Source organism: Narcine bancroftii, chromosome 1 (assembly GCF_036971445.1).
Source record: "Narcine bancroftii isolate sNarBan1 chromosome 1, sNarBan1.hap1, whole genome shotgun sequence".
Classification (NCBI taxonomy): domain Eukaryota; kingdom Metazoa; phylum Chordata; class Chondrichthyes; order Torpediniformes; family Narcinidae; genus Narcine; species Narcine bancroftii.
In genome coordinates, this window is record NC_091469.1 from 468,968,660 (window position 1) to 468,996,173 (window position 27,514).

Sequence of the window (27,514 nt, forward strand, 5' to 3'; positions counted from 1 at the left end):
GTGTGCTATCCAGCAAATCAACCCATAAGTACAGCAAATAAAAAACAGTACAGAATGCAGTTACAAAAGGAGATCAGTTAGAATGGACCAAGATAACAGCGAGAAAGAAACTGCCCTTAAATATGATGGTGCAATTTTACATGTGATTTTCTTCCTGACAAGGAGGATGAATTAATGTAGCTGAGTTAAATCTGGTTACTTTTCAGAGGGCTGCAGGAATAATAGATAGAATGGACGGTGGGGTGGGGGAGGTATTTGTGGGATGGTTTGAGCTTCATACACTAGTCTCTGCACCTCCTTATAGTTGTTGCTTTTCTACCCTCAACAATAATGATTGGTAGGGCACAAATGAACAATGTTTATAAATACAGTTTATATTAAGAACACCAGGCATTGCAAGTTAGACAAAATTAAACATCTGTTGGCACACCCATTAAGGCTTCTCTGACTTTCCCGAAAACTATCAAAAGAATAGAAAAGGTAATACCTGGGAACATGAGTCCAGGCGCTTCTCCTGACCCCAATGAAATCTCCATGTTTCTGGCATGCGGTAAGCCTCTTCCATGATGGTTGGTCTCTAGACTTTTCATTGTTCCTTCCCTCAAATTCTCCATTCTTATACATCAATTTAATTGGCTGGGGTCATCTAACCATTCTGTGTCAATGCTTCATTGGTCTGGCCCAAGGCAACATGGTTTTATTACTTTATTTCTTTATTACCCTTGTGTCAGCCTGACTCCTTCCTTTGTTCTGGTCCTGAGCCTGACCACTCCAAACCAGATCAGCAAAACATTGGTTTCAAGTAGATTCAAGTCACAAAATGGTGGTTGTAAGAAGTTTCACAAAGTGTCCACCTCTATTCCTTCAAGCATGTTACATTGGTGGCAAAGAACAAGACATTTGGTTTCTCTGGTTCCCGTTTTTTGCTTATTCCAGTTAGCTTTTTTGAATTCCTTGCTGACCAATATAGCCGTGAACAAAACAATTCCAGTATTACATAGTGATGCACCCTAACAGCATATTTTCAATGTGCATGTGTAGAAGTTGTCGAGGGGCACAGGATTTGTGCATCATTCGGAGATCAAGACACTGCTTTCAGATCAGGAGTCAAGATGGCATCAGGAACAGCGAGGGCTGAATTCACCGGTGCAATCAGGAAGGCATAAAGAATCCATAGACACCTATGTGACACCTGCAACACGAGGTTATTCAACAATAACTAAAGTTAAGTCAACCCTGTGGGTCAGCAACAATGATGTCTCCCTTCCTGACAGATTGAATACCTTCAAGGTATGATTTGATGAAAAATACAATGCGACACCAAAGTCAGCCTCATCTCTCCTGAAGAAAAGGAACCCTGCTAGCCACAGCTGAAGTGAGGAGGAGCCGACTCAGGGTGAACTGACACAAAGCAGAAGGTCCAGATAATATACCTGGTCGGGTGCTGAAGGTCTCTGCAGCGCAGTTGATGGAGGTAAAAACGGACATCTATAACTTCTCACTGTAGCAATCCACTGTCACTGCAGGATTCACGGCAGCTACCATCATCCCAATTCTCAATAAAGCAAATTAACTGGTCTAAATAACGTCCTCGATCATGAATTGCTTTGAACGGCCCGTAATGAAACTCATCAAATCACACTTTCCAGTGACATTAAACCCGTTCCAGTTTGTCTCCCGTCCAAACCAGTCCACAGATGATGCAATATCCTTGACCTTCCACTCTGTCCTGACCCACCTAGTGAATGATACCTTTGTTTAGTGACTTCAGCTCAGGGTTCAACATGATCATACCTCAGAGGCAAGTGGATACACTTCTTCGCTGGGGGTTTACACCCCTCTCTGCAACTGGATTCCAGATTTTTTCATGGAAAGACCAATCTGTCAGCAAAACCTCAAGCTCCACTACGCTGAGCACTGGCGCACCTCAGGGCTGTGTGCTCAGCCCACTACTGTTCATGGTACTGATGTATGACCCCATTACCAGATTCATTTCCAACCGAATCATCAAATTTGTGGATGATACAACAGTAGTTAGCCTCAGCAGCAACAATAATGAGTCACATCGCAGAGGGGAGGTTGAAAGTCTTGTAAGATGTTGCAAGAGCAACAAGCTGAGTCTCAATGTGGACAAGTCAAAGGAGGTGATTGTGGACCAGGAGGACAAAGGTCAGCCATTCTTCACTCTACATCAATGTTTCAGTCATGGAGAGGAGAGCAAAATGTTTCTTGTCATGCATGTGAGGATGATTTATCTTGAAAACATTAGTCAGGAAGGCACGGTAGCGCCTCCATTTCCTAAAGAGGCCCCCATCGAAACAGCTTTTTACAGGAGCACATTTGAGAGTCCTATCTGGCTGCATCATTCTATGGTATAGTAGCTGCAAAGCATCAAACAGAAAATCTATACAGAGGATCATGAAACCAAGAGGATCACTAGGGTCTCCCTTTCCTCTGTGGACGATATTTACTGCTAACATTGTCTGAATTGGGCTCAAGGAATTAGAGAAAAACACTCTTCATCCAACGCACATTATCTTCAACCCACTACCATCAAGAGGTGCTTCAAAATAAGGGCTGCAAGTCTGGGGAATAGCTTCAGCCCACAGACTCTGAGACAAAAGCATTATTGTGTAATTGCAAACAGTTACATATACAGGTGCCTAACCTTTTATCCAGGATCGTCGGGTCCAGACACCTGCCATTGTTTGGAATCTGGATTTTGGAATCGTTTTGATTTTGGTCCCTTTAAGCAAATGCCTTGCTCCTAGCCCTTGTCGTCTATGGGCTGAGTGCGGAGATTTGATGTGCACTGTACAGGAGGCTCTCGACCAGTGCGTTGGTCAGGTGGAGGTCAGGGGTGATGGGGTGGCCTGGGAGCTCAGTCAAAAAGGCGGCCAGCGTCGTCTGCTCGGAGCTGGTGGACAAATGAGGTAGAAGGCAGGACATGAGCTGCAGAGCTGCAAGAGGACCAGGCCATTGGGCGATGGAGCTGAGCACTGGCAGCCTTCAGGTGCTTCACCAACTCGTCGGGCCAGCCCTCAGGCACACCCCGGCAGCACAACGCCGTCCATCACTACACCACCCCCCCACATCTAACTCCCAAGGCGGGACCAGGGGTGCTGTGCCGTCAAGCCCAGAGTTTACAGAACACCATACCAGATCTCAGCGTTGGTTCATTGTAGGAGCAATGGCCATCTTCGTTACCCATAAACCCCACACACCTGGAACCGCTCTGCCAGTGCCAGAGTGGTTCCAGCTGCGCGGGGGATTATGGGAAATGAAGACAGCCATTGCTCCTGCATTAAGCCAGCTGCTGCCTGCTTCTGTCCCACCGGGTGCTGGGGACCAAGAGTCACCTTTCCTCTGAAGGTAAGAAAGGGCACCCATGGGGGGGGGGGGGAGGGGTCTCCCTCTGAAATCGGAGAATTCATTAAGGGAAATTAACATTACTTATGTGTGAAGTCATCTCCGAAAAAAGTGCCGGTTTTTGGAGGTTGCCTGTTTTCGGAATTCCGGGTAAAAGGTTAGGCACCTGTAAGACATTTATTTTTATTATTTATGTGATCATTACCTACTGTTTATTGTGTGTTTTTGTGCATGCATCATGAACTGAAGAGATGCTGTTATGTCAGGTTGTATATGTACAATTAAATGATAATACACTTGAACTTGAGGATATGCTTTCTGAGGAATTATATCCATTTGTGGACTGCACAGATTCAAGAAGGTGGTTAATAAACAGCACTTCACCACTAGAATCATAGTGTTGCTACTGATGCCAGGTTTGTTCGTGACCTCTGCTCTCTATATGGAGTCAGTATATTCTCCCTGTGATCACATGGGTTTCGTCCCAGTGCCTCTGTCTTCCATTATCCAAAAGATGTGCGAGTACATTAATTGGCCACTGTAATCTACTTCTAGTTTGGTGGGTGGCCAGAGACTGGAGGGAGTTGATGATCATGTGAGATTAAGTTGTTGATAAAGTGATAATTGTCTGCATGCCCACTTCTGTCTTGAAAAAATGTGAAAAAATCCGATTTTTAATGAGCACGTCAATGCTTTGTTCCAAAGTGACACATGAGGAGCAATTTCATGGTATATTTTGTAAAACTAGGACCTAATCTTCAACCTAGTTTAGTTTTAAATATGTTCTATTCACAGGCACTGATTTATGAAAATCCTGGCCAGTTACTTGAGATTGAACTTTTTGATGAAGACCCAGACAAAGATGATTTCCTCGGCAGGTAAAAGTTAATAGCTTTACATTGTATTAATGAACATATAGTAAAAAGACAAAATATTACACTATATTTGTTCAGTGCTGTCTTGTGTCTGTATACTTTTAGGGAGGATGGGGCTTCAGGTTTAAGGAAACCAATTGGAAGTTGGTCACAGCACAATTTCCCTGCACAGTGGAATAAATGGAAGGAGGGTCAGATCAAGTCAGCCATGCATCTTCAAGCTGGATGTGGGATAGTGGGAGTGATGTGGGAGGCAAGAGTCAAGTACTGGCAGTGGGAATTAATTACTCCTTCACACTTCAATAATTGGTATGGGATTTGTATCAGCTGTTAGAATAGGAAGATGGTCAAGAGAAACAACTGATTTTATGTCAATAAGTTTATTGATTCAAAGCAAGATATCTGAGAAAAATGTACATAGTGGATGGATGAGATGGGTAGAAATGCAAACATTGACAAACTGGAGGTGCAACTTTCTCACAATGCCAGGGTCCCAGGTTTGATCTTGACCCTGATTGAGGTGCACATTATGTTTGCCCATTCTTCCTGCAACAGCATAGATTTTCATAGGGTATTGTGGTTTCTTTCACATCAGAGTTTTCCTTGTGGCCATTAGGCTATAGTAAGTACCATTTAATGCAGATAAATAACAGATCCAAAAGAATTGATGGACATGTGAGAGGAAATAAGTTGTTTGTGTACAGGGAAATCAAGAAAGGATAGATAGGATTGATGGGATTAATCAGATGAGAATTATCATAGACATGAAAAGTAAATTAGACAGCTTTGCTTTCCTGATTGCACAGGAGAGTTCAGCCGTTGTTGACCTTAAAGCCATCTTGTCGGCTGACCTGAAGGCAGCATCATGAGCTCTGAGCTCTGAGCAATGCACGAGCCTCTGCATCTAGCCATCTGTTTTGATTTGCTCTAGATGTGCAGCATTTAACTGCACACTTCCTGAGACTATATTCCATCTGCCACTTCTTTGCTCTTTCTCCCAACCTTTCAAAGTCCCCTTGCAGTCTCACTGCTTCCCAAACTCTACCCACCCCTCCACCTATCTTTGTGTCATCCACAAACTTGGCCACAAAACCATCAATTCTGTCATCTGAATATTTACATACAAACTGAAAAGTAGCAGACCCAACACTGGCCCTGTAGAACACCACTAGTCACTGGCTGCCATCCAGAAAAGGCCCATTTTATTCCCACTCTTTGCTTTTTACCAGTCAATCAACCTTCTATCCCCGCTGGAACCTTTCCTGTTGCTGTAACATAGCTATTAGTGTAACGCTGTTACAGTGCCAGTGATTGGGACTGGGGTTTGAATACCACGCTGTCTGTAAGGAGTTTTTATATTTTTCCCATGGCTGCATGAGTTTACTCCAGGTGCTCCAGTTTCCTCCCACTGTTCAAAACATACCTGGGTTGTAAGTTAATTGGGTGGCATGAGCACTTAGGCCACAAGGACCTGTTACCTTGCTGCCTGCCTAAATTAACTTAATATACCATGGCTCCTGTCTTGTTTAGCAGCCTTATGTGCGGCATCTTGTCATTTTGCCACTGCTACTTGTTCCTGATTGTTATGTCTCTTGAGTTACTTGGGAGGCTTCTGAAATAACGTAGAGATGTGAGATTTCATTAATAGAAAAAATTTTACTTACTCATGCCTTCCACAATCTAAAGAAAACGGTTCACACCTCTCATATACATATGCCATACAATGGTGCTCTGCAGTTACTACAGTGTATTCTTAAAGCTGTTACAAAATAGTTCATGTTATCCCGAACAGAAAACATCCCTCCTTCTCAGGATAAAGAAAAAATTAATGTTCTTTATCACTTTCTTTCCAGTGCAAACCTAAGTAACTGAATTTATACAATAGCTTATTTACACAACTAATTTTAAATAGTTCTTATCGATATTGCACTGGCGGCTGTATGTTGCCTTGCCATCTTGTGGATTTGGCTGTGACTGTTGGGCTCTATGTTGCTGGTCCACGTGTAGGTGATGTAGTTTGTGGTGCTTTACCTGACAACTGCTGTGTTGATGTTTCGTTATTAGTGGTTGTGGTCTCTTCACTTGATACCTCGCTTGATACTGGTGCTGCAGGCTTTGCTGGTATTAAAGCTTTCTGCTTCATCACATCTTGTGTCGGCCGGATGTGAATTTTGTTCCTCCTCAGTTGATTGCCAGAGTCAGTCTCGACAATGTATGATCTTGGTGTCTCAGCTTCTCTGATAACCTTTGCTGGGGTCCGTGTTTTCAACATCAGCTCTTGAATATGCACATGCTGCTCTCTGAAGAGTTCTGATAATGTTTGTGCCTGTTTGTTATAATGCTGGCGTCTTCTTGCATGTCAGCCAGTCTTCTTCTAATTTCCTCCTGGTCTTCTGGGGGATGTATTTTGCTTGGCAGATTTCTTTTATATCTCCTGCCATTTAGAAGTTCTGCTGGGGACTACATGTCAGCCCTTAAAGGTGTTGCTTGTTGTTTGTAATGATAGAAGAGCTAGGTATGAGTCTTCTTTTGTTTCGCGACCCTAGTGTGCGTTTCAGTTTGTACTTATCTTTCAATGAATCCATGACCTTTGGGGTAGTACAGGGATGATGTATTGATAACAAACCCATACTCTGCAGCCAGCTTTCTTGACTTTTGTGATGTGAACTGTGTTCCATTGTTACATATTACTTGCTCGGGTATTCCTTGTTCAGCAAGAAGCCCTCTCACTTCTGAGGTCATAGTTGACGCTCTCTAGTCTTTCACCCTTTTAACGAATGGAAACTTAGAGTAAAAACAGGCTACTATTAAATACCACTCTTGATTCTCGGTGAACAAGTCTGTTCCCACTGTGTGCCGTGGCCTGGCAGGTACTTCTGTGGAAATTATCTTGTCTTTTAGTGGTGTATTTCTCTTGATCCTTTTGGATATCTTCTTCGTCTGGATCTCATAATTGACAAAGATCAACTGCAACTCCTGGCAGCTATCCAGACCTAGAAATGCTGGTCCGTCTGCATCTACCATATAGAACATTCAGAAGATGTTCTTTCCCTTATGGTAGTCATTAATTTTAACTCTTCCTCGCTGCTAGATCATGGGTCCACCATAGGGTGTTAATGTGACATTTGCTATTTCAATTGCACTGTCTTTTGGATGCCCTTTTATTATGTTCTCTGGGAACATCTGGCAGTAGAGTCTGAGTGGAAGGACATTGCTTTGTCATCCAGCTTCACCTAAATATCGTAGGCTTGTTCTGGATTGTCCTCTGTATTGGATCCTTGCGTGCAACTCGCTTCTTGCTTTCATCTCACCTGACATCTCGTGAAGGTGAATGGATTCGTCTAGTATCTGCGTGTCAGAGTCCTCATTGTTGTTTCCTTTTATGTGGTGGATCTTCTTCTTGTTTTTTTTATTCACTGCTATTACTGTTTTCTTCATACCTGACTTGCACATCTTTGCGCAGTGGTTTACTTTACCACAGTCTTTACATTCAGAATTGTATGCAGGGCATTTGTTTTTGGTCATCAAAGGGGTGTTTTCTGCTGCACCTCCTGCAAGTCTTGAGGTTTGCTTGTTTCTGATTGTATCTTCTATGGCATCAACCCTTCCTTCTCTTTACTGTGGGTGCATAGATAGGGATTTCATTTGCATCCTCATGGTATTAGTTAATTAACTAATCTTTCCTCTAAATCCTTAAATCTGCATTTTGCAGCAACAATTTTTAGTCGAGTGAGGAAGTTGTCAACAGTTTCATCAGTCTCTGGCATTAAGTCTTGAAATTCATAGCATTTAATTTTATGATTAGACCCGGATTCAAGGTGAGAAGCAAACTTTGCAAATATCTGCTCTGGATCATTTTTCTACACATTTGTAAGCTCCTGGCCTCGTTCTCTCATCCAGAGAAGTAGATAATTGACCTTCTCCTCTGCTGTTGCATTTTAAAAATAGCTTTTGAATGGTAAATTGCACATCTGCTGAAACCTTTTAAAGGATTCAGCAATGTCTTCAGCCTCCAGCCTTTTTTTTTCTCTTCTTCCCCTTCATATTTCAGTGACTTGCAATCAATTGCATGCTTTTATTCTCATTCTCTCATACCGGTGTCACCATGTGATTTCTATTGAGTTACTTTGGAGGCTTCTTAAATAACTTAGAGATGTGAGATTTCATTAACAGAAAAGACTTTACTTATGCCTTCCACCATCTAAGGAAACCTGTTCACATCTCTCATATGCCACACAGTGGTGCATTATAGTTACTACAGTGAGAAGGGTATATTCTTACACGGTTGCAAAATAGTTTACCTTACCGAGACTATATAACACCGATTTTCCTACATATAGCAGGAGCCTGCGAACTCTGAACTCAAGCTCCTGTGTCCAGCTACCTTCTCTCCATTGCACTTCCTTGACCCCTGATCCTAATACAGCATGTAGCAAGATATAGATTAGTTGGAAATTTGAGAAGGGAAAAGGCAATGGAGTTTCATCTGGATAAGGGAAAAGTGTTGTATTTTGGGTGGTCATACATAAGAGGAACTTTTATAGTAAATAGCAGGTCCCTTTGGAGCACCAATATACAGTGGGATCTTGGGGTGCTAATTCATAGCTCCCTGAAAGAGTCAACACAAGTGGTTGGGGTTGTAAAGAAGGTGCATTGTATGAATACCTTCATTGATTGGGGCATTAAGTCCAGTAAAACCTCTGTTATCTGGAATTCAAGCAACTGGCAAAAAAAATCTCGGAAAATTATTAAGTAAAAAATACGAAGTTGAAAATTGGTGTGACTCGCCATTAGTTCACCAATCACACAATATGCAATCTCAAGCAACCTGAAAATTCACTTATCCATCATCTCTCAATCCCCATAAGTGCTGGATACTATGGATTTTACTGTATAAAAGTCAGGAAGTTCTTTTGCAGCTGTATAAATCTTGGAGCCATATTTGGAGTATCATTTGCATTCTGGAGTTTATTCCCAACAGCTATCAGGCTTTTGAATCTTTTGCATTTTACCCTAACCCTTCTCATAAACTTGGGGCCTCCAAAAGATTCTGCATTATTGAAACATCACTTTTGTTTAGACCAACACGATCTGTAAATTATTTATTTATCTTTTATATTTATTATCATTTTCTGTCTTGGCATATTGTGATAAATTGATTTATGTCATTGTAGTTGGTGTATTTTGTGTACTTGTGTGGCTGCAGCAAGTACGAATTTCAGTACATCGTTACATTGAACAGTAAAAGCCCTATTATCTGGAATTCAAGCAACTGGCAAAACAATTGTGGGAAATAAATAGGTACGTTTAATATTGGTGTCCCTTGCCATCAGTTCACCAATCTTGCAGCATGCAATCTTAAGCAACTGGAAAATACATTTATCCGGCATCAACCAACCCCCCCACCCTAGCTGCCTGATACCAGGGGTTTTACTGTACTTGTGTATATGACATTCAATTCTTATACTCATGCTCCAGGAAGACTGTTGAGGCTTTGGAGAGAGTTTCACCACGTTGCTGCCTGGATTAGAGCATATTAGCTATGAGAAGAGGTTGGACAAATTTGAATTGTTTTCTCTGGGACATCAAAGGCTGAAGAATGACTTAGAAGTATATAAATTTATGAGAGGCATCGATAGGCAAAGTAGTTGCTTTTCCCAGGGTGGAATTGTTAAATAATGGAGTGACACGATTTAAAGTGAGAGGGGGAAAATTTTAAAGAAACTTGTGAGGAAAGCTTTTTTTAACGAAGTATGGTGGGTGCGTGGAATGTGCTGCCAAGGGAGGTGGTAGAAGTAGATATGATTGCAAAATGTATGATGTATTTGGACAGACATTTGAACAGGCAGGGCAATAGAGGACATAGATGCAGGGAGATGGGATTAGTTAGTTTGACCTTGTGGTCAGCACAGACATGGTGGACTGAAAGGCCTGATCCTGTGCTGTACTGTTCTATGGTTTATGTAACTAATTGCAAACAGGAATGTAGAGTAGCTGATTTATCTCTGGCCACATAAACACTAAGGTTAATAGCAAGTTAATGTTTTATGGGTGGTATGTTTGCTAAGTTGTGCTAGAATCCTCTGCAATCATTTCAATTGTATCTAAGAATCTTTTGCATGCACTGCACAGGTAGATGGTGCCTTGGATAAAGAGATTTTAGAAAGGATGTTCCAAAAACTAGAGACTAGATAACTAAAGGCATAGGTTCAAGAAATGAATTGAAAAAGGTGGTAAATGCAAAAGAATTGGGTGTGAATGTATAAAGAGCATGCAGAAAGGATTTAGTCCTGTTTGTAGAAGATACAGAAATAGGACAGGGTCCAACCAGAATTTAAAAATCAGTCATGATGTTTCAATTGTCAATGCAAGTCACAGACTCACTATGAAGTTTTACCTCCCCAAATCAAAAAAACTATATTGCAAAGCAGAATAAGTGAGGATGTGAACTGCTTGAAAAACTGAATACACACAGAAGAAACTTTAAAGTATTCAATTGTTTGGGAGGTGTTAGCTTTATAAAATGCATATTGTTTCATTTCAGCCTTATGATTGACCTTATTGAAGTTCAGAAGGAGCAGCTGATTGATCAGGTAAATATCGGTCTTTCATGTTTTGGCCCTTTTTCAATTAGAATAATTACTCAAAGAAAATGGGTTTAAAATAAAATAATTCTGCATGGAAGAGAACTGAGGGAAACTTTCCAATTTTGACTGGACAGTAGTCCTAAGTGTTGAATGTGACCCATGAGTCCAGTGTTCTTGGTGTTTGATTGTGTTATTCATTCACAGTGGTTTGATTTGGATGAGGTGAGCAGAGGAAAATTGCATTTGAAGTTGGAGTGGCTGTCTCTGCTGCCAACAGCTGACCTCCTGCCTCAGGTACTTCAATGTTTTGTACGTCAGATTAAGCAAAGTAAATGCTGTTATGTTTAGATCAAATTTTTCAAAGAAGGATGGTTAATCCAAACTTTATACTGATGGTTTAATATAGTGAACTCCACACTATATGTCACCTATGGGGGTCGTGGATGTTGGATATGAAAATATTCTATTAACTGAGACTCACTCTTAATAATGCCTAAACATAATACACCTGCATTAAGAATACACTGTTTAAAAGACAAAAGGCAGTGTAAAATGTAATTTGAAAAAAAAATTGTATTGTCATCTTTAATTATGTAAAGTTCACTTTAATCAAGTAATTCTCATAACTTACAAAATTTAAATTTGAACCCCAATCACTGGTGCTGCAACAGCGACTACACAGTCCATGCCACCATAATAATTAAACCCCTCTCCCGAGTTTACAGATTAAACCTTGCTAATAAACAATACTAATAAAAAATACTCTTACTCAGCAGGGATAGGGAGACACTTTGAGAAAGTTGCGACATTGACTATCTCTTCAACCTGGCATCCAGGTCAGACCCTCAGTGCAACCCGGCTCACCTCCATGCAAGTGTCCCAGTCAGGCCATCAGCACAAGCCAACTCACCCTTACACAAATATCCCAGTCAGGCCCTTGGCACACCTTCCTTGTGCTGACAACCCAACTCACCTCCATGCAAGTGTCCCAGTCAGGCCCTCGGCACAACCCAACTCACCTCCGCACAAGTATCCTGATCAGGTCTCAGCACAATGCAACTCACCTCTACGCAAGTGTCCCGGTCAGGCCCTTGGCCCACCTTCCTCACGCTGACAACCCAACTCTCCTCCATGCAAATGAATAGAATATCACACACTGAGGGGCATTGCCCATTCAGCAGGGCAAACATGCGCACGCCCAATGAAGTCTCAGCGCTCCCCCACAGGGTCCATCTACCCAGTCTTATTGATTTGAATCTATTTATTTATGCATTTATTATTCTGGGGTGGAGGTGCTGGTTAATTGAATGCAGGATAATGGGAATTTTGCTATATGGTGTTTTTTTCTCTGATTTGTACACAAGCCATCTTAGATTTAATTATTCTTTTGAATAATTCAAAACTAATTAATTATTTCTTAGAAGGATCCCACTTGCTAAGTCAGATATAAGGCTTGATGAATAGACCTCTTTTAATTCCACTCTTTCCGACATGTTTACTTTTACTTGCTTGATAGACATTTGGATACAAGAGTTATTTAAAATAGTTAAAATTAAACCTTGTGAAATGCAAGAGTTAGGATACCCTAACAAATCCAACATGTACTAAATTATTACATCAGTAAAAGCCTTCAAAATGAATTGTAAGAATGCAGGAAAGGAAAGCACTCCATGCAATATACAGAAGTGTTGGAGAAGCTCAGTGGGTCACGCAGCATCCAGAGGAAGTAAAAAGGGAATCCGAATTTCAGGTCTGAGGCCCTTATTGGCAATGTGGCAAAGCAGGTGGATGCCTGAATAAAATCAGGTGGGGGTAGGGTGGGGAGGAGCACAGTCTAACAGGTAGGAATTAATAGATGGATACAGTTGGGAGGATAGAAGAGAAATAAGCTGCAAAGTGATAGGGGAGAAAGCAGAAACCTAAGAAGGGTAGCTGCCTGAATAAAATGGTAAGGACTGGAGGCCTTTTACGTCCTATCGATGCGGAGTTTCTCCAGCACTTTTGAAAGTTGCACTAAACTCTCCATCTGCAGATTTTGTTGTTCAGGATTGCAGCTGATTGCCCCCCAAAACTCTCAATACTGACCTGCTCAAACTAACTATCTGGTTTCCTGATCCTGAAGGATGTACTCTGTAAATCCTTCAAACGTAATTCAAATCTTGCAGCATCCCACCTCCAAGCTACAGCCTTGTTCCTGTGGGCTGAGTTTGTGGGAATTTGAAATTCAGGTACAATCTCTGAATAATACCTGCTTTAAACATTTTCTCCCTCAGCATAACAAACAAATATATACTGCAAGAGAAACCGAAGAAGGGCAGATGCAGGAATATGGAGCCAACAGTGACAACCTGGAGGGACACAGCAGGTCAGGCAGCATCGATTCAAGAGGGCCCTTTTTTTGGAACGAGTGAAAGGGTCCCAACCCAGAAACATTAACTGTCCATTTCTCACCATGGATGCTGCCTGACCTGCTGAGCCTCCAGTTTCTCGTTTGCTCAAATATTCACTGTTGGTATGTTGGATGCTAATGAACTGAACAGTCTTGAAGTGATTCTCATTTAACTGCACTTACCCCATGTGGGGAGTGAGGGTGCAAGTACTGGTGTTTCTCAACTTACGATGGGGTTGCATTCCATTAACCCCATTGTAAGTCGAAATATCATGACATATCTATCATTTTTGATGGGATGTTTACAGTCCACTTGTTCGTGTGATTGCTACAGAATGAGCCTGGTTGAGTCAGCATCGCAAGAGAGTATGCTATACGATACTCTCCCTCAATGCTGCCATCGCAGGAGAGTACTGCAACCGCAGGATCAGATTGGAATTCGAAGTTGAAAGTACGGATTCAAACCATCGTAACTTCAAAAAATCTTAAGTCAGACCATTGTAAGTAGGGGAGCACCTGGAAACCCAATTGGAGAAAATTTCCATTTATTTTTCTGTGATCCAGGCAATGGCTAGCACCAAAACTATTAAAGGAACTGTCAATGGTGGACTTTCCTCTGGTTTACTCATCATCTATCTGGACTGTGCCAAGAACCTGCCAGTAAGCCAAATTTATTTTCATTTCAGTAATTCTTTAAAATATATTTTTTTGATTGAAGATTTTCTGTTCCATTTATAGTGTAAAAAATGATTGTCTCTTCACAGTTTGTTCTTCGTAATAGAATAGCTGAGGATAACATAATAATTTGCACCATGGCCGGGGTGGGGGGGGATGTGGTGTCTCTTCTCCCGCTAGGTTTATCCAACCAGCCCCACCCTGATGCATAATTCATCTTCAAACAACTTGTTGCAAATCAAAATCTAACATTTCTTCAAATGCAGGTCTAGAGTACTGTTTTTAAAGTTTAAAAACTTTTTTTTTGGGACACCACACAAGCATTCACAGCTTCTTGAGTCGTCTACTGGACCTGAAACTACTTCGTGAAAGTTTCTCAAACGAGATTTTTTTTTGTTTCCGCAACACGCTTTTGATTTACTTCATGCTTCTGTTGTTTTCTAATACTGGTAGTGGCTCCTGTTTGAGTGTGTTCAAACAGTCTTTGATCTGTTTGTTTTTAGATAATGGAATTAATATGAAACTTCCCAAGAGTGATTTTAATTTCTCTATGTTCACTAATTCCTCTTTGTATTTGCAGATATTGGAGGTCAGACATAGTTTCTGGTGCAATGTTGTTACATAAACTTCAATCCATCCTTTTTTTTTTTCAGAACAATTCACTTCAGTTTTGCAATACATTTGTGAGCTGATTTCATTATTTGGGTGAGGTTGCATTTTGGCACTGAATAAATTTGGGGTTAATGAGAAGCCAAATCTTCTGCGGGCCAGAATGCAAACCCGAATCTTCAACCAATGACTATATCTGCTTTGTCAAATCTTCCTTGAATTCGGAGATCTAAAATCCAATTTGCTTCTGAGACCGAATGAATATTCTGTGAAAATCAAGTCGAGTTGCTCGTTCCTTTTAAGGGATCACACCGTATGCATTCTTGAAGAATCATTATTCAATATATCAAGTGCATTTCTATTTTTTTCAATCTGTCATTGTTTTTTTTTTCAAATAAATTGGCTGCTCTTCCTTTTCCTATAGCACATACCTGTCCAACTTCATCACCCTTTGCTTTCTCTTTCACCTCCAACTTCCTTAAGATTGTCTTCGAAGAAATCTGTATGGATACTTGCAAGAGAGAGAGACAGCAGGACTAGTATTTTGTGAAAATACTTGCTCAATCTTCAGAGATTATTTTTGTGAGTGCTCTAATAAATAGACTGACTAATTGATGAGGTCTGCCATGTGTAAACCAAACTAGGACTGTTCACATGGTACATCTGTGTTCTAGTAGGTTCACTAAGTCACAAGTTACTTAACAATGAAATAAGCCATTGGTCTAACGTAACTCATCAATTCAGATCAACTTTGCCCATTGCAATTTCTAATTGGTTCTCAAACGATTCCATGGTTTTTCACATGATTAGCCAATTTGAATAAACATTGATATACTGAGTGATCACAGTATCCTTTTTGTTTCACTGTGCTTGTTGATTTTTTTTTAAATAATATTTTCCCACGTTAGACCAAAGAATCTGTGGTTCCTCTCCTTATCTCATAATTAATTAATCTAGATATCATTACCTGCAGAATAAACTGTTAAAGTTTAACTGAACTGAACATGTTACTCTTTTGGCACCTGGCTTAACTGCTCTGTTCTTTTACTTGGCAAATAAAATATTTCTGGGGGAGGGGGATGGGGGGGGTCTTTCAAATGTTTCAAATTCTCAGTGTTTTCCCCTTTCATTTCAGTTCCAAGATTTCTATGTGGAATGTTGTACTCCTCTTTCTTGCTAACAGAATGCTGTTACTGCCTTGCATGTGCAACTTGTTAACCCTCTTTGTTCATTCTTTCTTGGCTCAAAGCGCAATCCATTTGAATTTAACCCTCAAAGCTTGAAGAGATCCAGTATTTCCAAATCAGCAAAGGTAATCTCATGATCAATGACCGAAGACCATACACAGTCACATAGGGATGAGGAAAGATGGTCTTGTGTTTACATTAAAGCTCTCAATTAGTATGAAGAAAATAGAAAGGAAGCAGGGTGTCACAAAGGTAAATGTTCATTCATTCGTTTAATGATAGATGCCTTTCAGTCAATTCTGCAACTGCTCAATTGCGCAGAAAAATGGCAAATGGAATGTTGTACTGGAGAAGTTTGAGAGATTGCATTTGGGAAGAGGCAACAAGGCAAAGGAATGTACGTTAAGGGAGGAGAATGTGCAGTAAATTGCAGAATACTGTGTGGTGTGGAGCACAAAGGTACTTGGGAAAAGTTTTGTCCATAAATAATTAAAGGTAGCATCAGGTGATTAAAAAATGATAGGATCGTGTGATTTAATAAAAAAGTACATGCTGTACTTTCTTTGCCAAAGTTTTAAAGACAAAAGGAAGGAGATTTTGCAAGAACTGTACAACACGAGCTTAAAGCATAGCCAGCATTCTGTGTATAGTTCTGACCACATTATGAGAAAGATGTGATTGCAATGGAGAGGGCATTGAGGGGGTTTAAGGGTATTGCTTAAACTGAAAATTGCAGTTGTCACTGTTTTCATTGGAGAGATAAAGTTGAGCAGAGACTAAATTTGGATGGATAAGATGATGAGGGACAAAAACAGAGCAAATAGGAAGTACCCATTTCCCTTAACAGGGGTCAAAAACCAGGGAAGTACATTTAATGTTTTTTTTATTTCAAATTTATGAAGATGTTGCCAGTACTGGAATGTTTGAGTTAAGGGGACAGGGCAAGATTATTTCCTTTAGAAAAGAGAAGATTCAAACAGGAGACCTCAGGTTGTTAGGTCTGCTTTGTTCATGAATGAGTGAGTCAGACACCAGACTGAGTCGAAATCAAGGTTCTTTATTACCGGATTGTAACACTTGCAACTAACAGTGTTAGTTGGAGAAGGCGCATTCTGCCGTTATCAGCAAGTGGTGTTTTTTTTATACCTCAGGATACGTACTTAGTAAATTATCATACCATGACATTGTCCAATGAATAAACTGTTGCTGTCCCTCTCTGCTAGCCTCCTGCACTTCAATTTGTCATTCCCACTCTTATCAAGAGAGTACAAGGTCACATCTGCATTCTGTTACGGCCCAGCACTGGGTGACTCCCTCTACATTCCCAGCTCATGATGTTTTTACCTAACAAGGTGTACAAATTTATGAGGAGTTAAGATAGAACAAATAAGATGGAACACATTTTCCTTGCTGAGGGACCAGCAACAGAGAAATTATTTATTATCATCAGACCTAGTCAAGGTGTAGAACTCACTGCCCAGAAATATGGTAGAAATTCTCTGGTCATGCTTGATAAATGCTGAGATTTGCATTTGAACAGAACGACAATGGACCGATATTGGGCTAGTATAGCATGATGGGCTGAACGATGAACTCCTGTGTCGTAAAGTTTCTCTAATTAATAGTTGTTCAAAGGAAATGATAGATAAATGTGAAGAGGACAGTGTGAGGCACAAACAAGTTGGAAGAAAATTATGAGCTGATGTTAGCAGGGTTTTTCATGACCACTTCCAGGCAGCTAATGTACAAAATTGCCTATCTGTTAATGGGAATGACGATTCTACGGCTCATTCTGTCTAGGTGCATCTTCCCAGGACAACCCACTCACCTGGGAATGATTCCAAAATACGCCTGCGGATTTAGATAAAAGTGTGACTTTTTGTGGTCTTCTTTGAAATAGTTTTAGTTTCCTAACTCACCCAGTGGTTAAGATACTTTGCACTGTAATCTGTAGTATAGAGGTGATGATTGTATACTTTTTATGAATTTGCAAATAAAAGACAGTTTGCCAGCATTTTGTTAATTCTAATGTTAAATTTTATGGGTTTATAAACGTTTAAAACAATTTTTAAATAAAAAGTGAGAAAATAAATTCCCCTTTCTCACCTCCAGTCACATCCCAAAGATTCTGGTATCCATTTACAGTATATATTTGTGGAAGATTGGTGAAGACAGATTTATCCACAGTATATCAGTTGGTCAAAGACGGGTGAATGGGGAACACCTGAGATTGTGTTGTATCCCAGTATTGATTTCAAGGGATATAGAAAACAGGCTGAAAAGGCGATGGGAGAGAATAAAAAATATACACAAAATTATTTTGTACCTGTTAATTTAGTTGCATAATGTAATTGACACCTTGATACTGCTTAAGTTAATGTGCATGTTCATTTATATCATAAACAAAGAATTAATCATGAATGGATATTAAAAACCTCACTTTTTGACTCCAGTTATTGTCCTTTGAGATTCTCACTACTGAACTTTGAAATTGACCAGAGATTTGAAAGTGAATTATTGGCTAACTGATACGCTCCATTATAACAGCAACAAGTGTGCAGAAGAATATCGTTCCATTTGTCTCATTGCGTGGGGTCGCTAAATCTGGCTCTGTATTATGAAGCAAGCTCCCTTCAAAGGGATAGTTACAAATGATTCTAATTACATTCTAGTGGATAGTTCAGATCTCATTCCATAGGGAAAAGTATAAGAATGTAAATATTGTTTGCGCAGTGGCATTTCAAATTCTAACCAGTAGCTTCCTCTATGACTCGTTATTTGAATGAGGGAAAGGGAAATTTTCAATTCTAAACATGAATGCGTCAATCATAAACAAACTGCTGACGAGGCTTCTTTGTTGACTTCTAGTATTTTTCATTTTCCATCACAGTTTGGGAAGAAAATAAACAGTGAGCCTAACCCTTTTGTCCAACTGTCAGTGGGACATAATACGTATGAAAGTAAGGTGAGCAGTACTTCTCCTATCCTGCATGAAATTTTATTGGTTTTGTATTTGGAACTGTTAAAGGAACATGCATTAATCAGTGTCTGGTTCCCAACTTCATTGGCTGTTTCCCCAATCTACAATACCTTATGAAGTGTTTTGGCTCAAAACACTGACAATTCTTTTACCCCCCACTGGTGTTGCTCAACCTGCTGAGTTCCATGAGCAGATTGTGTTTTGTTGTAGATTCTACTACTTGAAGTCTCTCGAGTGTCCCCACCTATGTAATATTATCCATGGACTCTGCTCCAGCAACATTCCCAACTTAAAACTCCTGTTATCGCTAGATCCATTCTTACCTCTTCCAGCACCAATTGCAACCTGAAACTAGTTCGCTTGTGCATATATTCTGCTGTTTACATGTTATTATTTACAGCTGTACACAGCAATAAGATCTTCCTTGCCTGTGTCTGTACTTAACAAGATATCTTGTGTATGTGTTTGTACAAATTCTTCTCCAGTTGCCCACAGCCTCTCTTCACTTACTCTATGCAAATCCTTTGCGTCACCATACCACTGCTTTTGTCACCATACCACTCCTTTTGTCCTCACTGGCTTCACTCTCAAGTTTCATTACCTCTAGTACAGTTCACTCTTAAGCAGTATGCAACTCTCCAGATTTGCCATGACTATACCAAGCATAATCATTCAAAAGCAACACATTGTGGATGGTGGAACAACTTAACAGGTCAGAGTGCATATGGAAATGAAGCAACCGAGTTAACTTTTCTAGTTGATGACTTTTCCTGATCTCTGAATCGTATCTTGGATGCAGAAAGGTGCTGGACATAAGGCTGCTATATAAGGTAGGAGTGCATGGAATTTCAGAAAAGATATTAGCATGGATAGATGACCTGATTGGCTGACTGGTAGAGGCAAAGAGTGGGAACAAAAGAGGGCTTTTTCTGGCTGGCTGCCATTTACTAGTGGTGATCCGTGGGGTTTGTGTCAAATTTGCTACTTTTTAACATTGCATATACATGATTTAGATGTTAGAACTAATGGCCTTGTGGCCAAGTTTGCAGATGATACGAAGATAGGTGGAGGGGCAGGTAATGTTGAGGAAGCATGAAGTTTGCAGAGGGACTTGATGGGTTGGGAAAGAAGTGGCAGATGGAATACAGAATTGGGAAGTTTGAATGAAGTGTGCAATGAAATAAGTTGTTCACTGTGAGCATTACTGATACTAAATATTAGTGATGGGACTTTCAGTTTCCCTTCAAGAGGGATGGAGATGTTAAGGGACAGGCCATCCAGGAAAGTAATGAAATGGTTGGGGTCTGGAAAATGGATAAAATTAAAGATGTAAGGGTGTCAGTAGTGATTGGGACAGTTCCAGATCTTGGGAACAAGAGAAAGTAGAAGGGTGTGTTATAAGATTTGAGGATATGGAAGAAAGGTTTCCCTCTATGAGGGAAGTTAGTGCTAGGATATTTATAATTTAGATTTGTAATAGATATAAAAGGAGATGTGAACGGGTTTGAGTTCCACAGGATGGAGATCAGTTTGCCAAATAACAGCTCCACGTTTACCAACCATTTTAATGATGTGTTGTGGGTTGTCATTAGTCCGCAACATTCTGTGTGTTTGGAAATCAGGCAGCATTCTCACAGATGGATCCTTATCTGCTGGATATTTCCATAATCTCTGATTTCATGTTTGACATTTCTATGTTCTTTGCCACTACAGCAGATTACTCGTTTATTAATCTCTTGTCACTATTACAGATACGACATCGGACCACAGAACCTGTCTGGGAGGAAGTCTTTACTTTCCACATTCACAATCCGCAGATTGTGGACTTGGACATTGAGGTACAATGCTTAATAAGATACTTTTTTTTCTGGAGAATGTTATTTTCCTGCCATTTATTAATGGAAACAACATTTCACTGAGGGCAGATCTTTCTGTATTTATGCAGCTCAGAAATTTCATTTTGTACAATGAAGCTTTTTAGATCAGTTGCAAGTCTCCCTCACTTCTCCATATAAAAATACCAACATTTTCAATTATATTTGAAGCATTTCAGAATTTTCCTCAAGGGTTATTTGAACAGATACAAACATTTATAAGGATGCATGGACAGGATGGGTTTAGAGGGATATGGACCAAAGGCAGGCAGATGGGACAAGTGTGGATGGGACATTTTGGATGGTGCCTGTTTCCATGCTCTATGACTCCATGACAAAATATCATGAATGGGCCATGATCTCATCCCCTAACTGGCGAGTAGTTTGGATAGGCAGGCTGATGATGAAGGATTTTTTTTAATTGCCTCACTTGTTTAGAGACAATGCCATTCTGGCCACAATGGCCAGTCTGCTTCAAACTTTGTAATAATTTTCCAGAAGATGTGCAAAAATGGATATAGCTGTCTTAGCCTTCAATTTCTCTCAGGATTTTTAAAAGAATGTAGACATACAACACTGTAACAGGCCAGTTCAACCCTACGAGTCCATGCTGCCCAATTTACACCCCATTAACCTGCACCCCGGTACATTTTTTTTGGAAGGGTGTTAGGAAACTGGAGCCCCCAGAGAAAACCAACACAGATGGGGGAGAACATACAAACTCCTTACAGAGAGCACAGGTCCCAGATCCAGTCCCGATCGGTGGTGCTGTAAAGGTGTTAGGCCAACCGGGCCACCCCTTGTGGGCTGATGAGCTGGACGGTCTGCAAACAAATTTCACTTTATTTTGGTTCATGTGACAGTAAACTTGATCTTGCAAAGCGCTTGCTCATCCTGACCCAAATAACATGCATTTTATGTGCTCATGCAGTCATTTTTTAAAAATTTGTTCTTGCAGTTGAAATACTAAAGCCCTTTGATACCAATCATTGAGCCTTCATGTTTGACAGCACTGAAACGGGGCTTTTAGCCCAAGTTGTCAAGTTTATTGTTATCTGATTGTACAAATACAACCCAACGAAATAGCACTTTCCAGTCCCCAGTGTAAAACATGCAGATGCCAAACAAACATAACACACATACAGACAAACAATACATATGCAGGACAAGTACCATATATTTCAGCTTATAAGATGACCTTCAGATAAGACGGGACTCCAATTTCAGCCTGAATTTCATGATTTTCATGAAATTGGGTGTAGAATTTTCATTATATTGGGTGTAGAAGACCATCCCCCAAAAATATGTGTGTTGAATGAGCTGGTGTAACATTGACTGAGCTGTTGGGTGTGGCCAGAAGGTGGGTGTTATCATGGAGCCTCCAGCAAAACAAAGTAGGAAGCAAATTTTAAGTTAAAAGTCATTGAAGTGGCCAGAGAATGTACCAACGGTGCAGTTGCAAGGACATTTGACGTAGCTGAGAAGATGGTAAGAGAGTGGTGGAAGAATGAAGATGTTTTAAGAAAAATACCAAGGGAACACTGTTCGATGAGAAGAGGAATCATTCGTTGGCCAGAGATGGAAAATCACATTGTGGAATGGGTACTCGAACAGAGGCAAGATTGCTACATACAAGAAATAATGTCAGAGCATATGCACTGAAGTGGACAAGGTCAAACCCAGAACACAGTAGCGATTTTAAAGGTGCGGTGGGCTGGTGTAGCTGGTGCATGAACAGGAAAAATCTGGTAATATGACAAAAATTGCTCAGAAACTATCAAAAGATCTTGATTGTTAAGGTGGTTCGACTTCTCTATTCTAACCACTAGATAGCTGCTTGAACAAGCCATTTAAAGATCATGTGCGTGAAGAATGGAATAATTGGAATAACTGAAAAATCCGTTACTAAAAGCAGGGAAGTGCATCACGATGTTTTTGTGGTCAAAGCATGGGATAAAGTGAGTGTAGAGACTGTTACAGAATCTTTCAAAAAATGCAGCATCTCTCGTGCAATGGAGAGTACAGAGAACTCAGACTGGGACCCGTATGATGACAGTGTAAACAGTAAGACTCCGGATGTGCTTGCCAAGTTCTTCGCCTCAAATGATGATACTGATTTTGAAGGATATGTTTTTTTTACATTAAAAATTTATTTCTAAAATATCGGTCATTTAAAAATTTGTTGTAGGGTGGAGTCTGAGTAGGTTATGGAACCAATCGAGTGGTATTTTGAGTAGAGTTTTAAGGTCACGTTTTTGTTAGACGACCCTTGTTTTTGGCATATTTTTTGGGTGTTTCAAGGGCCTTCTTATAAGCTGAAACATACGGTATTTTATCTGTACAAATAAATAAATATTGTTTTGTAAATCTGAGAGTCTCGGATGGTTAATGTGAGCAGTTCCTTTGGTCATTCAGCATTCTCACTGCCCGCCGGAAGAAGCTGTCCCTCAGCTTGTTGGTGTTAACTCTGATACTCTTGTATCTCTTGCCCGACAGAAGCAGCTGAAAGATGCTGTATACAGGGTGGAAGGGGTCCTCAATGATTTTGTATACCCTCTTCAAATAAATATCCTGGTAGATAACTTCACTGGAGGGAGGGAGACTCCAGTGATCCTCTCTGCCACTCTTATCATCCTGTGGAATGACCTCCGATCCATTTCTCTGCCGCAACCGTACCACACTGATGCCGCCGGTCAGAACACTCTCGATAGAGCTCCTATAGAGGTTGATATAATGGTGGCTTGTAGCTTTGCCTGCTTCAATCTTCTTAGGAAGTGCTCTTGCTTTTGCGCATTCCTGACAAGTGGGGAGATGTTGATTGTCCACGATAGGTCACTAGTTAAGTGAACTCCAAAGAACTTGGTACTCTCCACTCCCTCTTCTACAGAATTGTTGATATATAGTGTAAGCTGATCATTCCTGGTCCTCTTTTAAGTCCACGATCATCTCCATAATCTTGAGACTCGCACCTTTTCACAAAATCTTCCACTTTTTCTCTGAAATGTGGAGACGAGTGACGAGGCCCAACTTCTGCTGTGTCCTCTGCAAAGTTGATGACCCTGTTGGAGCTGGACCTGGCGACGCAGTCGTGGGTCAATAGTGTGAACAGGAGTGGGCTGAGTACACAGCCCTGAGAGGCACCAGTGGTCAGTGGGAAGCTGCTCAATATTCTGCTACAGACCTGGACAGACTGTGGTCTTTCCGTTAGGAAGTCCAGGATCCAGTTACAGAAAGGGGTGTCGAGTCCCTGCAAGGATAGCTTCTCCACCAGCCTCTCGGTCTACTCTTGCCGGTCCCATTTGCCTCCATTCAGCCCGTATTTCTCTAAACATTTCCTATTCAGGTACCTGTCCAGATGTATTTTAAATATTTCAATAGCGCCCATCGCTACCACTGTCTGAGTAGCTCATTCCATAGACCCAGTACCCTCTGTAGAAAAATATTTCTGCTCTTAGTTGAATCCATTTCCATTGCATTTATTCAAGGATCATGTTTTGCTGAATGATTTGAAATGAGTTTTCTGCTTTGTCCGTCCAGGTTAAAGATGACCATCAGCATTGCTCACTTGGTTCATATAATCTGCCTCTTAAAGAGCTGCTGGAAACTGAAGACCTAACTATGAATGAGCGGTTCCAGTTGAACAACTCTGGTCCCAGCAGCACTCTGAAGATGAAGATAATGCTTCGCGTAGGTGGAATGTGTCTCACTTAGTAAAAGACCAACTTCTGAACGGGCTAATTCTTCATCAAATGGGATTGTTCTAAAATAACAGTCGTGTTTCCAATTATAAAACTTATATCAGAATATTCCTGCTTGAGTAGTTACCTTCATAGGGATTGGGCTCCCTGAAAAAAAAACTACATTTCATCATGCGGTGGTATTTTAATGATAACTGTCTTGATGCACTTCTCCCACAGTCTATTCCTCTGCAGGTGTTAGGAGTTCCATGGAAGATTGACACTAGGGATTGATTGGGAGTGGAAACGTAATGGTGGCTGAAGACTTGAAACCAGGATGATGTGTGGCTGCAGTATTACTGATATGGGGAGAAAGAGGAATAAGGGCCTGCAGGTAGAGTTTAGAGGGTTGGGAAAGAAAGTAAAAAGCAGGACCACAAGTGCAGTAAGACTCCGGATGTGCTTGCCAAGTTCTTCGCCTCAAATGATGATACTGATTTAGAAGGATATGTTTTTTTTACATTAAAAATTTATTTCTAATAGACTGGTTGCTTAAAAATTTGTAATGCATGCCATTCAAAGCAGAAATGGGATGCTAGAGCAGATGAGCATGAGGAGAAATGGTTACAGAAGGAGTGCTTAAGATTCTGTGGAACTGTTTCTGATCAAGTTAGACCTCAGCCAGCTGGATTAGTAGCACCGTAATGGGAATGAATCCAATATCCTCATAAAGGGACTTTCTGGCACTGTTGGGTAGAGTTTAAGTTAGCATGGCAGAGGGACAAAACCAGATGGGAGAAAAGCCAAGTGTCAAATGGATAAAGGGTAAGGTTATTTGGGAAGAGGGAGAAAAGAAAGGAGAGGTTGTGATGCAAGTAAAGTATCAGCAAAGTGCATCAGGAAGAAGTAACTAAACAGTGAACTAGCAAATAGAAAAGATAAAAATTACGATAAAATTAAAGGCTCGTTCTCTGAATTCATGAAGCATACATAAAACTGAACAACAGAGGAACAGGCCCTTAAGCTCTGGATGTTTGAACCAAACAATGCAAATTTCAACTAAAACTGCCTGGGCACGATCCTGGATATTTGTGTGTTCATATTTACAGCAAGATAGATGAGTTCTGCACAAATAGATACCTGTAAATGAGTATGATCTGATTGCCTTTATAGACCTCTGACTGTGAGGTGGCCAAGGCTGGGAAATGAATACCTGTTACCGTGCTGCGTATCTAAATGAAATTCCATCAAGTTTTCCTCTGCTCACCTGTCCATCCGATCAAGATCCTGCTACAATCTTTGCCAATCGTCTTCACTATCTACAACATCAGATACATAAGAGTCATCCTTAAACTTGTTATTATAACATGTATGTTTTCATCTAAATCATTGACTGGGATTAGAGAGACTATATGGGGTTATATGGCATTTAGGAAGGAAAGATCATGGGATGGATGGTTCTGATACAGCAGCAAAGAGGATTGCAGTGGCTCAGCACTTGAAGATCTAGAATCACATTGAAGTTAGAAATAAGGTAAAAAGTTACCGATGGGAGTAGAAACAGTGATTTCATGTATTATTAAATAATGTTATTCAACCCATAACTAGATTTCTGGATATTAAGTGAATCAAGTGCTGGAAAATGGTTTATACTCCGTGGTCTCGATGATTTAGAAAAGTGATGTAGATCAGGTAGAATATTGGAGGGAGTGAGGGAGAAGGCCCCATCTATGATCTATTGCTCGAAGGTTTGTTGATGATTTTTTTTTAAATTTAGAAAGACAAGATATGTCTGTTGTAATTTAATCTGATTAGAGTTAGTGGCACCCAGCGTCAGTTATTTTTCTCACGTCCTCCACTGTTGTAAGGATGTAGAAAAGATCTTCCACTAAGGATGTAGAAACTGTACTTTATTATTGCTTATGAGTTTGAAAAAAAACTATAACTTCCTTATTTTGTCATCCATTTAGTTTAATTCTCTCGTTATTAGGGATAAAAGTTCACTCTGGTTTGAGATGCAATGCAAAACATGTTACATCCGTCAGGTACTTGTTACACAGCACAGTGCTGCCGATGGTCTTTATTGATTTTTGCTGTCTACAAATCTAATTGAGAGTTTTGAAGATGTGACCAACATGGTTGGCGAGGGCAGCTATGGATATTGTATATATGGATTCCAGCAAGGCATTTGACAGGGCTGCTCTGGAAGGATAGATTGCACGGGATTCAAGGAAAGCAGAATGGATAGAAAATTGGATTCATGGGAATAAGCAAGGGATGATGGTGGAAGGTTGTTTTTTGGACTGCACTGCATGTCTGTGACGAGTGGTGTGCACAGGGTTTAGTGCTGTTCTCTTCTGAATGTCAGTATGTTTAATTTAAATTATTGGTGTTCATCTCATTCTCTATTCCATCACAAAATCCAACAATAAGTTCAGTTTAATGTTGTTTATTGATGCAAATACAATTTTGAACTGTGTTGCATTTCATCTTTGATAGAATATCATTTCTTCAGTTGTAGAAACATTGTTAATTATTACAATTCTTTGAAGTTACTTGATAACTTGAAATAGTTAAGATAGCTTGAGATATTTGAAATATTGTAACTTGAGTTCGAGGTCAACAAACATTATTGAAATGTTCTTACCGACCATCAAACAAGACTTCTTGCTTGATCCACAGCGACAAACTGTCTGATCCCTGTCCCTCACATTCACAGAACTGGTAAAAATTCTAAACAAGCAGTACTCTAAATACATTAATACATAAACTAAATAACTTTAGTCTCTCTAATCCCAGTCAATGATTTAGATGAAAACATACATGTTATAATAACAAGTTTAAGGATGACTCTTATGTATCTGACGTTGTAGATAGTGAAGACGATTGGCAAAGATTGTAGCAGGATCTTGATCGGATGGACAGGTGAGCAGAGGAAAACTTGATGGAATTTCATTTAGATACGCAGCACGGTAACAGGCATTTCGGCCCATGAGTCCATGCTGCCCAATCACCCCCAATTAGCTTTGACTCCCAGAACATTTCGAACTGTTGGAGGAAACCAGAGACCCCCGTGGAAAACCCACGCAGACACAGGAAGAACATACAAACTCCTTACAGACGGCGCGGGATTTGAACCCGGTTCCGATTGCTGGCACTGGAAAGGTGTTGCATTAACTGCTAAGCCAACCATGCTGCACCTCACAGAGAAATGTGAGGTGTTATATTATCGGAAGTCTAACATGGGTATGACCTAGTCAGTGAATGGTAGGAATCTGGGGCGTGTGGTAAA

At 40.4% G+C, this 27,514-nt stretch overlaps 1 protein-coding gene across 3 annotated transcripts in view; it reads left to right on the forward strand.

The window, feature by feature from the left end:
* Positions 1-27,514, forward strand: part of LOC138751863 (extended synaptotagmin-2-A-like) — a 246,502-nt gene that overhangs the window by 203,966 nt on the left and 15,022 nt on the right. For 2 of the 3 annotated variants that reach the window (XM_069914724.1, XM_069914726.1), the window contains 8 exons: positions 4,165-4,247; positions 10,789-10,837; positions 11,036-11,125; positions 13,785-13,880; positions 15,754-15,816; positions 18,582-18,656; positions 20,423-20,509; positions 24,083-24,232. In XM_069914724.1, the coding sequence (XP_069770825.1) occupies positions 4,165-4,247; positions 10,789-10,837; positions 11,036-11,125; positions 13,785-13,880; positions 15,754-15,816; positions 18,582-18,656; positions 20,423-20,509; positions 24,083-24,232 (693 nt within the window). The remainder of the gene's footprint in view (positions 1-4,164; positions 4,248-10,788; positions 10,838-11,035; positions 11,126-13,784; positions 13,881-15,753; positions 15,817-18,581; positions 18,657-20,422; positions 20,510-24,082; positions 24,233-27,514) is intronic. The other variant, XM_069914725.1, reaches the window with a different exon arrangement.